This window comes from Oncorhynchus tshawytscha, linkage group LG26 (genome assembly GCF_018296145.1).
Source record: "Oncorhynchus tshawytscha isolate Ot180627B linkage group LG26, Otsh_v2.0, whole genome shotgun sequence".
Taxonomy (NCBI): domain Eukaryota; kingdom Metazoa; phylum Chordata; class Actinopteri; order Salmoniformes; family Salmonidae; genus Oncorhynchus; species Oncorhynchus tshawytscha.
In genome coordinates, this window is record NC_056454.1 from 12,955,387 (window position 1) to 12,967,393 (window position 12,007).

At 41.8% G+C, this 12,007-nt stretch overlaps 1 protein-coding gene across 7 annotated transcripts in view; it reads right to left on the bottom strand.

Moving 5' to 3' along the window:
* LOC112225186 (RNA-binding motif, single-stranded-interacting protein 1) overlaps positions 1 to 12,007 on the bottom strand; it is a 67,030-nt gene that overhangs the window by 3,727 nt on the left and 51,296 nt on the right. For 5 of the 7 annotated variants that reach the window (XM_024388895.1, XM_024388896.2, XM_024388897.2 and 2 more), the window contains exons 8-13: positions 11,891 to 11,940; positions 11,722 to 11,809; positions 10,980 to 11,030; positions 9,647 to 9,757; positions 9,275 to 9,352; positions 9,007 to 9,085 (exon numbers count right to left, since the gene is read on the bottom strand). In XM_024388895.1, coding sequence (XP_024244663.1) covers positions 9,014 to 9,085; positions 9,275 to 9,352; positions 9,647 to 9,757; positions 10,980 to 11,030; positions 11,722 to 11,809; positions 11,891 to 11,940 — 450 coding nt within the window. In that variant the 3' untranslated portion in view covers positions 9,007 to 9,013. The remainder of the gene's footprint in view (positions 1 to 9,006; positions 9,086 to 9,274; positions 9,353 to 9,646; positions 9,758 to 10,979; positions 11,031 to 11,721; positions 11,810 to 11,890; positions 11,941 to 12,007) is intronic. The other 2 variants (XM_024388900.1, XM_024388901.2) reach the window with 1 other exon arrangement.

The following is a 12,007-nucleotide window of genomic DNA, read 5'->3' on the forward strand; positions in this document are numbered from 1 at the left end:
TTTCCAGGAGCCACAACCAAGATTTATAACAGGACATCGGTCCCAAGGTCCAGACCCAGACCTAGTGAGCTGAGTCCATGACAAGTTAAAGACCGAATTTATGTGGTCTTTAGTGGTCTCAAGACCACTAGATCTGAGAGTCCATGGGCCCTTTCTTTAATTGTAAGAGACTCAAGTAGAGTAAACTCGAGTACAGTACGGTACAGTAGAGTAGGGTACAGTATAGTAGAGTAGTGATGTGCGGTCAGGGTTGGGAGGGTAGACAGTGCCTACCCTGTGAAAATGAATTAAAAAAACAACTGTCATTTGCGGTGGTCTACTGCAAAATGTGCAAGGTGGCCAGAGGAAAAGCAGCCTTGCCTTGTGCCTTTCTCCCGCCCTTCAAACTCCAAACTCAATGCAAGACATTGAAATGACTTGTGCATGCGTGTTTCTACTTTATACTCCAAGCTAACGGACATCGAAAAGCAGGCAGAGAGCTTCGCTGCCTTCCATGTGTCAATATCTCCCGTTCATTTTCAATGCATTCAAATAATAAATGCGCATGCGTACTGGAGTGAAAAAATGTAATGGGATAGGCTGGAGGATAGGCTGGAGGATAGGCAGGAGGATAGGCAGGAGGATAGGCAGGAGGATAGGCAGGAGGATAGGCAGGAGGATAGGCAGGAGGATAGGCAGGAGGATAGGCAGGAGGATAGGCAGGAGGATAGGCAGGAGGATAGGCAGGAGGATAGGCAGGAGGATAGGAAGAGCTCGCTCCTGCCTATGGACGTCACATGTCATCTGCCACCTTTTTGGCGGTTACGTTCGTTTTACTGCTAGCTAAAGTAAGCTGATCAGGATGGCTAACATATTGCATCTGAAACAGTTTTCTAGCAAAACAGGGTGTGATAAGGGAGGGAAGAACAACACCTGGGTTTAGGGAACTACATCAAAGGAAGGGACAGAAACGAACACGGTTATTTCAATCTGAGTGGTATCAACGCCCAGAAAGACTGGCTCTGTGGCTGCGCTGCTAGCAGTGGACTCCGCTTCCCCCGCTTGCTGTTCTCCACCAGTGACAGCGTGTGGACAAGAGCCGGATACTGCGACTAGAACAACTTGTCTACAGCACTCAACAAGCACGAGAAATCTGTGACTCATATCCAAAGGCAGATAGCTTTTAAGACATTTGGCAGCTCACAGATAGATCTGGCAATGAACAACAGAGATTGTACATCAGCATGCACAATGCAAAGCTAAAGGAGATTTTGAAAGATCTAGCTAATTAATGCTGCATGCTGCCGAGTTGATATTTTGTGGTAATGATGAGAATGCCAGCTCATCAAACAGGACCAGAGGCAACTATGTGGAAATATTACATGCCTTAACCCTTTGAACAGTTACCAACCCATTTTTTTTTTTAACCAGGCAAGCCAGTTAAGAACAAATTTGTTTTTACAATGACGGCCTACACCGGCCAAATTCTGAACCAGACGACGTTGGGCCAATTGTGCTCCGCCCTATGGGACTCCCAATCACAGCCGGTTGTGATACAGCCTGGAATCAAACCAAGGTCTGTAGTGACCCCTTTAGCACTGACATACAGTGCCTTAGACCGCTGCACAACTCAGGAACCACAGTTTTTCTTTCTGCTCATGGCCTATGATGAAATTTTCAATGAAACTGACACGCTTTTCCATGTTCTGCAGAACAAAGTGATGGATATGGGTGTCTGCCGTACCTTCAGCGACACGATGAAAGCACTGGAACGCCAGCGACAAGACTTTGATCGTTTCTATGAGAGAGTCAAACAGAAAAGCAATGAACTGGGCCTGGCAAAAAGCAAAACTCATAGCAAACAGCCAATCAGAGTAGAGAGGGGGCGAATCTACTACAACATACGGGACAATATCAATGTTCAGATGTGAGCCAGATTTGACCACTTTGGTGAACTTAATTTTGTTAGATTTAAGGCTGATTTTGTTGGATTGTACAGTTCACAAATGGTAGACAAATCACCTGGACAGAGGCGACAAAGTTACTGCAACTGGTTCTCACTATACCAGCCACAAAAGTCATTTTCTGCGCTGAAACGGATAAAGACATACAGTGGAAACCGGAACGATCCAGGACGACTGTCAACCCTTGCCATCATCTCCATTTAGAGTTTTAAAACTGATTGCCAACAGGGAAATGTTTTACAGCTCAGTCACTGATGTCTTTACCCGGAAGGACAGACGGAATTATTGTGTTTGACGAAAAAAAAAAACGTAAGTGCAAGTGTTTATTTACAGAAACACCCTCTACTAATTATTACTATTATGTCTATTGATTCAGTAAAGTGCATTCAGAAAGTATTCGCACCCCTTGACATTTTCCACATTTTGTTGTGTTACAGCCCGAATTTAAAATGGATTCAATTGAGATGTTGTGTCACTGGCCTACACACAATACCCTGTGATGCCAAATTAGAATGATGTTTTGAGAAATGGTTACAAATTCATTAAAAATGGAAAGCTGAAATGTCTTAATAGTGTTTAACATGCTTTTTGAATGACGACCTCGCCTCTGTACCCCACACACACACTTATCTGTAAGTTCCCTTAGTTGAGCAGTGAATTTTAAACACAGATTCACCCACAAGACCAGGGAGGTTTTCCAATGCCTCACAAAGGACGACACCTATTGGTAAATGGGTACAAATAAAAAAGCAGACACTGAATATCCCTTTGAGCATGGAGAAGTTATTAATTACACTTTGGACGGTGTAACAATACCCCCAGTCACTACAAAGATACAGGTGTCCTTCCTACTCAGTTGCTGGAGTAGAAGGAAACCGCTCAGGGATTTCACCATGAGGCCAATGGTGACTTTATAAAAGTTACAGAGTTTAATGGCTGTGATAGGAGAAAACTGAGGATGCCTCAACAACATTTTAGTTACTCCACAATACTAACCTAAATGATGGAGGAAATAAAAGGAAGCCTGTATAGAAGGGAAAAAAAATCCAAAACATGCATCCTGTTTGCAATAAGGCAGTAAAGTAAAACTACAACAAATGTGTCAAAGCAATTGACATTGTGTCCTAATTACAAAGCGTAATGTTTGGGGCAAATCTAACACAACATATCACTGAGTACCACTCTTCATATTTTCAAGCATGGTGGTGGCTGCATCATGTTATCGGTATGCTTGTCAACAGCAACAACTAGGGATTTTTTTTAGGATAAAAAGAAACGGAATAGAGCTAAGCACAGGCAAAATCCTAGAGGAAAACCTGGTTTAGTCTGCTTTCCACCAGACACTGGGAGACAAATTCACCTTTCAGCAGGACAATAACCTAAAACACAAGGCCAAATATACACTGGATTTACTTACCAAGACGACATTGAATGTTCCCAAGTGGAGTACAGTAGTTACAGTTGACTTAAATCAGCTTGAAAATCTATTGCAAGACTTGAAAATGGCTGTCTGGCAAAGATCAACAACAAACTTGACAAAGCTTAAAGAAATTTAAAAAGAATAGTGTGCAAATATTGTACAAACCAGGTGTGCAAAGCTCTTAGAGACTTACCCAGAAAGGCTCACACCTGTAATCACTGCCAAATGTGATTCTAACATGTATTGACTCAGAGGTGTGAATACTTATGTACAGTTGAAGTCAGAAGTTTACATACACTTAGGTCGGCGTCATTATAACTCCACAAATTTCTTGTTAACAAACTACAGTTTTGGCAAGTTGGTTAGGACATCTACTTTGTGCATGACACAAGTAATTTGTCCAACAATTGTTTACAGGCAGATTATTTCACTTATAATTCACTGTATCACAATTCCAGTGGGTCAGAAGTTTACATACACTAAGTTGACTGTGCCGTTTAACAGCTTGGAAAATTCCAGAAAATGATGTCATGGCTTTAGAAGCTACTGATTGATATAATTTGAGTCAATTGGAGGTGTACCCCTGGATGTATTTCAAGGCCTACCTTCAAACTCAGTGCCTCTTTGCTTGACATCATGGGAAAATCCAAACAAATTAGCCAAGACCCCAGAAAAAAAATTGTGGTTCAATTCAACGCAGCTGTCATACCGCTCAGGAAGGAGATGCGTTCTGTCTCCTAGAGATGAACGCACTTTCGTGAGAAAAGTACAAATCAATCCCAGAACAACAGCAAAGGACCTTGTGAAGATACTGGAAGAAAGAGGTACAAAAGTATCTATATCCACAATAAAACAAGTCCTACATAGACATAACCTGAAAGGCCGCTCAGCAAGGAAAAGAGCCACTGCTCCAAAACCGCCATAAAAAGCCAGACTACGGTTTACAACTGCACATTGGGACACATTTTGTACTTTTTGGAGAAATGTCCTCTGGTCTGATGAAACAAAAATAGATCTGTTTGGCCATAATAACCATCGTTATGTTTGGAGGAAAAAGGGGAAGGCTTGCAAGCCGAAGAACACCATCCCAACCGTGAAGCACGGGGGTGGCAGCACCATGTTGTGGGGGTGCTTTGCTGGAGGAGGGACTGGTGCACTTCACAAAATGGATGGCATCATGAGGCAGGACAATTATGTGGATATATTGAAGCAACATCTCAAGACATCAGTCAGGAAGTTAAAGCTTGGTCGCAAATGGGTTTCCAAATGGACAATGACCCCAAGCATACTTCCAAAGTTGTGGCAAAATGGCTTAAGGACAACAAAGTCAAGGTATTGGAGTGGCCACCACAAAGCCCTGACCTCAATCCCATTGAAAATTTGTGGGCAGAACTGAAAAAGTGTATGCGAGCAAGGAGGCCTACAAACCTGCTCTGTCAGAAGGAATGGGCCAAAATTCACCCAACTTTTTGTGGGAAGCTTGTGGAAGGCTTCCCAATATATTTTACCCAAGTTAAACAATTTAAAGGCAATGCTATCAAATACTAATTGAGTGTATGTAAACTTCTGACCCACAGGGAATGTGATGAAAGAAATAAAAGGTTAAATAAATAATTCTCTCTACTATTATTCTGACATGTCACATTCTTAAAATAAAGTGGTGATCCTAACTGACCTAAGACTAAGAATTTTTACTAGGTTTAAATGTCAGGAATTGTAAAAAAAAAAGTTTTAAAAAAGAGTTTAAATGTATTTGGCTAAGGTGTATATAAACTTCTGACTTCAACTGTAAATGATATATTTCTGTATTTCATTTTCAATAAATTTGCAAAAATGTCTAAAAACACATTTTCACTTTGTCATTATGGGGTATTGTGTGTAGATGGGTGAGAGAAAAACATCTATTTAATTCCAGAAATGTCATGGCATGGGGCCCACACTGATTTTGTTCTAATGTTTGATAGCATAAGAACACAACAAAATGTGTAGAATTGCAGGAAATTAGCTTTAAAACTGTGAATTACAAAGTTTTATTAGCATCCTGCACTTTCACTTTTTGTATTATTTTGAGCATGGATTAAATTAATTGTACTAGTTTTTGCATCTTGGCCTCCTTGGGTTATTCCTTTTCATGGTTTTGAGTATGAGTACTTTTTTTAACTCTATAAATGTGTTGAATTGCAGGAAATTAGCTTTAATGTAACTGCCCAGTGAAAATTTCACTTTTAAAAGTTTATATTGTGTCAACTTATACCCAAACAATGTTTTTGAGGCCAAATCATAAATTGTAGAAAGAAAAAAACACTTCAAAAACCCCACCTCAAACTTAAAAAATTGCTTGCTATTTCCTCAGAGTATGATGTGATACTCCTCAGAAGGATGAGCTGGCCAGTCAGCGGTCTGGAGGAGGATGAGCTGGGGCGGCAGGGTGGCCTAGTGGTTAGAGTGTTGGACTAGTAACCAGAAGGTTGCAAGTTCAAACCCCCGAGCTGACAAGGTACAAATCTGTTGTTCTGCCCCTGAAAAGGCAGTTAACCCACTGTTCCTAGGCCGTCATTGACAATAAGAATTTGTTCTTAACTGACTTGCCTAGTTAAATGAAATATTGCATTATATATTGTTTAATAACTGCAGATATGCAGGTCATTTCCAAGGGCCTTAAGTAAAATGACTGTTATCACGCGTAGAAAGCGATTTGTAGTCGTAGAAAAAAAGTTGATCCCATTGATGCTGTTGACCCGGATCACCGGTTGCTGCGGAAAAGAAGCAGGTCAAAGAGGGTGAGTGTAATCGATGTGAAATGGCTAGCTAGTTAACGGTGCACGCTAATAGTGTTTCAATCGGTGAGGTCACTCGCTCTGAGAACTTGAAGTAGTTGTTTTCCTTGCTCTGTGGAGCGACGGGTACCGATGCTTCGAGGGGGACTGTTGTCGATGAGTGCAGAGGGTTCCTGGTTCAAGCCCAGGTTGGGGCGAGGAGAGGGACAGAAGCAATTATGTTACTAAGTCTGATCCCATATCCTACACCTCCCTTCTACATGCCTCTCCTGGGGAAACGGTTAGAGGCCTCAGGGATACTTATGTTTCCTGTAATGCTCATCGTCCGTGCAACATGAGACAGCGGATGGATTATAATCACTTACAATGTATGACATTTCCTTCACATTTAGTGGTGCCATCACACTGGCCAGCTAATTCAACTATTTGGGTGATGAACCAGATGAGTAATGTAGTGTTAGGGTTTCAATTATTTACTTTGGACATACTATGGTTACAGATGGTTAACATATTATGGTGACCATACTATAATTTCTGCAGCCTTGAAAGGCAGGCATCAACATGGCCGAACTAAAGGCTGCCAGCGATTTATAGAAATCTCTGTCTATGGGTACAAACCTTTTTTCTATGAATATAAATCGCTTTCTACGAGTGAGAAATGTCTTTCTAGCGTGAGAACTTTTTTTATACACGTGATAACTTGATGTCTTTTTATTTCTGTCAAATCCCTGCCATAAATCAGGTTACCTAAGCGCTTCCAAAATATGGAGTTGCAGGTTTGCCATATCCGTCATGTTTGCTCATATCTCTCCTATGCGCAAATCTTTATGGCAGTCATTTTACTTAAAGGCCCTTAGAAATTACCTGTATATCTGCAGTTATAAAACAATTATAATGCAATATATCGATTTACAAATACAAATCAAAAGGTGTTCGTTTGTGGATAGTGAATTGCATTTGTGGATAGCGATTTACATTTGTGGAAAGGGATTTACATTTGTAAAAACATTTGGCGTGATTTTGATCACATATATATGCCAACACCACTCTGTTGATGGGGTATGCCTATTAGTGTTGCATGGTATACCGAAACCTTGGGAACTTTTTCAATACTAGAACATGAAAAACGGTCCGTTATTAGAATTGTTGTTACTTTCGGTACTTCTGTCAGTGTCTCACGGGTCAAGTCTATCTATCAGCGCAGCCGATGTTCCCCTTATACCGCATCTTGCCTGGTCCACTTACAGTGCAGTCCACATTACACGTTGGAGGCGATGAAACAACGGAGCTCCATTTATTTTCAAATGGAGGGAAGTGAAGTGGGCGGGGGATCGTTGGGCTCTCTAGGCTAACTTTTATCGCTAGCTTACAGCTGAAGCTAACATCAATTCACTACCCTAGTAACTTACTTTGTTTGTGATAAAATGCAAACCATAACGCAAAATATGTGGATGTCAAAGCTGACTGCCACCAAAACTTTATTAATTCACTTAATCAGTCTCACTCTCACGTCTCCCAAAGACGATCTATTGCCTCATCGAATCGACAGACCTCCCATCCTCTTGCCTCGTGTATGATGTCATTAGTGGTTAAAGAAACAGTGCACACTTTAATAAAATAAATTATAATAATTTTTAAAAACCTACTACTTTTATGCCAATGTTGTTGATCAGTACAATACAATAAATCCCACATGGAAGGGAAACAGATTGTTTTTAATCTGTAGCCCCATGCAAACAGGCTCAATAACTCAACGCAATCACACACTCCTATTGAATCTGCATTCATCTGTATTGTGAACAGGCCTAAGCTACATCTTGATTTACCCAGTTTATCATCCAAATAAACGATTACCATTATGTTGTTGTGTAGTTAGATTGGTAAAAACAAAGTCAAATTGACAAATTGATTGTATAACTGATTCATTAAATACATACATGGATGTCTCTAAAAAAATGTTGATGTAAGAAATTCCATGTCATGACGGTGAACTCAAAAGATGTATTGTATTGTGATGGTATCGAGTATCGTGATACTAAGCCTGCTATCGGGATCAAAGTCAAAATGCTGGTATCGTGACAACACTAGGCTTTTTAATAAACGTAATTACACTTTTCTGTAAGGAAAACTAGTTATAGGTCATACTTGATATTATATAGTACTTGATAGATATCTTGAAACACTGGGTAGTTACTTTAAAACTCCTCTATGAGGGTCCCCCCTATCCCTACGCTAACTTTGCCACCGCAGCTGAAAAAAATCCTAGGGGAACACTGTACAGTACAGTATAGCACATTAGAGAAGTCTATGTCTTGGCCAAATAGATGTCAATGCTTGGGCTCTTGGAGAGTTGGAGCCCCCTGCTGACTATGCCTTTCAATACTCTATACTTTTTCCTGAAGTGTGCACTTGTCCACTACCCACATGGTAGTCCTCAGCTCAGTTGGTAGGGCATGGCACATGCAATTATACATGCAACTATACGTCTCTTACCTCAATGGCGCTGCCCGTCCTGTCACATAAATGGCACAGATACAAAGATGAGACCTCTATAAATCTCTATAGTGTCAATTGTTTCGGTTGTGACCATTTTGGTTTGGCTGATTTTGGACTTTAAAGAATCCCCATAGGTAACATATGGCTGCCTATCTTTCATTTGGACAGATGTACATCCCAGCAAACCAAAACCATACTTGATACTGTAACTGTTTTGTTTTTTAAATCGTTTTTTTTGTGGGTGGAACTGCAATTTGCACCACTTCTGTAAAATTCTGACCAGAGGACTATGTGCACTAGGGCACTATATACAGCGAATAAGGTGCCATTTGAATCGCACCCCATTCACAATATAAGACACTGACTGTACCTCCGTGTTACTTGGTTTGTTGGTAGGTGTAAGGAGAATGATCACCGGATGACTCCATCTGTTGTTGCTGACTGTTGTCCTGGAAGGAAAATGAAGACTGGATAAAGCTCAGCAGCAGTTTATCATCTATAAATACATCAATAGTTATCTATGTGAATGACCTCTCTTACCTAGTGTCTATAAACACCCGAGTAGTACGTAGAGCTAAAATCTTATAGCTATAATCTTATACCTCAGGTACTTTATAAATAGTAAGTTAATCACAAACCTCCACTGGAACATTTGCCGTCTGCATGTGTGCATACTGGGGAATATAGGCTCCTTGCATAGAGTTTGCAGCCATATACTGCACAAAGAAGGAAAGAACTGTGTAAGTATAAATCCATCTAAAATTCTACTTCAAGACGATAAACAATACAGATCCCAACATCAAATGTACTTCTGGGGCCGTATCTATCAAGTGTCTGAGAATAGGAGCACTGGTCTAGGATCAGGTCCATGTATTCTTATTCCTGATCTATTAGCCCAAACTGATCCTAAATCAGGACTCCTACTCTGAGATACATACGGTATCTAATTATGTAACACATGAACCCAGTGTGGACCTAGTTGACCCCTTGACCATTCATTCCCCTCTTACCGTTCCAGTGCTGCCCATGGAGAGGTGACTCATCTGCTGAGTGAGAGGGCTCATCATGGATGTAGGCTGTAGTGACATAGTATGGTCCATAGAGGGCGATATCACCGCTCCCTGGGACGGAGAGTGTGAGGATGAGAGCAGAGCAGCAGAGGGTAGCAGAGGCATACAGACATCCATAGATCCTCTATTTATTTGCACTTATAAGTAAATGCAATACAAACCCACAGTTACAACCCCAAATATCTAAATGACCGAAACAGGAGAAAGGGGAAGAGAGAAAGAAGGACAGACTGACTGTGTCCTAAATGGCACCCCATGTCCTAGGTAAGTGCACTACTTTTTAACGAGAGCCCGAAGGGAACCTGGTCAACAGTAGTTCCCTATAAAGGGAACAGGGTGCCATTTGGGATCCTGTTCAGTCTCTTGGCACTAGTCAGGGCAGACAGGTGGAGGCTGGAGAGGGTTGCAGTAATACCTAGATGAAATCCTTTTCCTTCGTGAATCATTTATCGTTCCACCAGGGCTTGCCCTGTGTTGGGTTTCAGACCAAGAGGGAGATCAACTGAGCTCAGTGTGTCGGACTTCATATCCTGTATCCACATTACAAGGTAGCTGGCCATTCTGGTTTTAGAAGTCACTGGATGCCTCTCAAATGGCACCCTATTCCATGTACATTGGACTACATTTGACCAGGGCCTATATTCCTCTGGTCAAATGTAGGGCCACTTTATAAGGAATTGGGCGCCAACTGGAACACAGACACTGACAATCCTGGCTGATTAACACTGAAAAGGCTAGAGGCACATGGGGAGGATTATTTGTAAAAACATCCATTGGGAACCGCTATTTCCTTGTGAAAATGAGAAATACTTTATTACAGAGCAATACTTACTCAGCTCCCAACCATCTGTTAGGAAATACAAATGGAATCAGTCATCAAACACAAGATGTTTGAAGTGTTTCCAACTTATCGTGTGGTGAGCAACACCAAGGGAGCCAGGCATCCTGGTGCTAGTATTTTTGTCAACACCGTAGTGCCAGTAAATCGCAGAGAGCCCAGTCACACACTGTACTGTAAGTGTGGCATCATCACCCTTCATGTCCCTTTCCACATCCCCGTTTCTCCTCTTTTTCGAAATAACACAAAGCGAAGGGAACAGCTGATTTATGCATCTGACCAGAGTAAGAAAGAACAGAAGAGATAAGATGGAAAGGTGAAAAAAGGAGAGGAGAAACATGACAACGTGAGGGAGGAAAGAAAAGGACAGGAGATGTGAGGAAAGAGGCAGTAGAGTAAAGGATGGCGAGAGAAAGGTAGTATATTTGGTCTTACTGGGTGCTGCATGATGTAGGGCTGGTGAGTAACCCAGGAGGGATTCTGTACCTGGAACATCACACATACACTCTGTAAATATACTAGCACAGGGCAGGCACTGGGAGGGAGCTATTTCAGGAGCTCACACGGCTCTGTGTTTGGCTCAGCACTACAGGACTGCGTCCCAAATGGCACCCTATTCCCTATGTGGCGCGCTAAGTTTGACCGGAGCCCTGGGTCAAAAATAGTGCACTATATGGAGCACAGGGTGCCATTTGGGACGTACACCTCTATACTAGGCAGTGTCAGAGAAAGGCCCGGAAAATTGTCTAAAGACCCTAGCCACCTTTCTCTCTGCTACAGCACGGCAAGCAGTGCCCAGAGTGCCAAGTCTGGGACCAAAAGGCTCCTGAACAGCTTCTACCCCCAAGCCATAAGACTGCTGAACAGTTAATCAAATGGCTACCCGGACTATTTGCACTGACTCTCTTGACCTGACTTTATACACACACACACACACACACACACACACACACACACACACACACACACACACACACACAGCTCTGAGAAAGGCCATAGTGACCTCTCACATCCCGAACCACAATCCTCCAAGGAGAACACTCCCAAGTGTCATAAAAGGTTCATAAATACCTGGTCAGTTACAGAAAATGTGTATTATGGGTGTATATTATAGTAACGCTATTCAAAGTCATGCAAACCCATCTATCCATTGAAATTGAATGAGGTAGATGCCAACCTGATACGTGGAGAGAGGGGAGATATATGGAGACATGGACGTTTGAGAGATCATCCTGTTTCCGATGCTGTACGGCGACACATAAAATCTGTAGAAGGAAGTTCAACTGCTTATAAAGTCCTACAAGATAATAGGAACACTATGGATTTGTTGCAGTGGCTCTTCTTACCCGTTTTGCATAGCAGCTGTGGTGGGGTCGTACGTGAGGGTCATTCCAGCCTGGGGACATACAAAATAACAGGAGCTAAAATGAGACGAGCTAACCTAATGAGAGGAGCTAACCCAT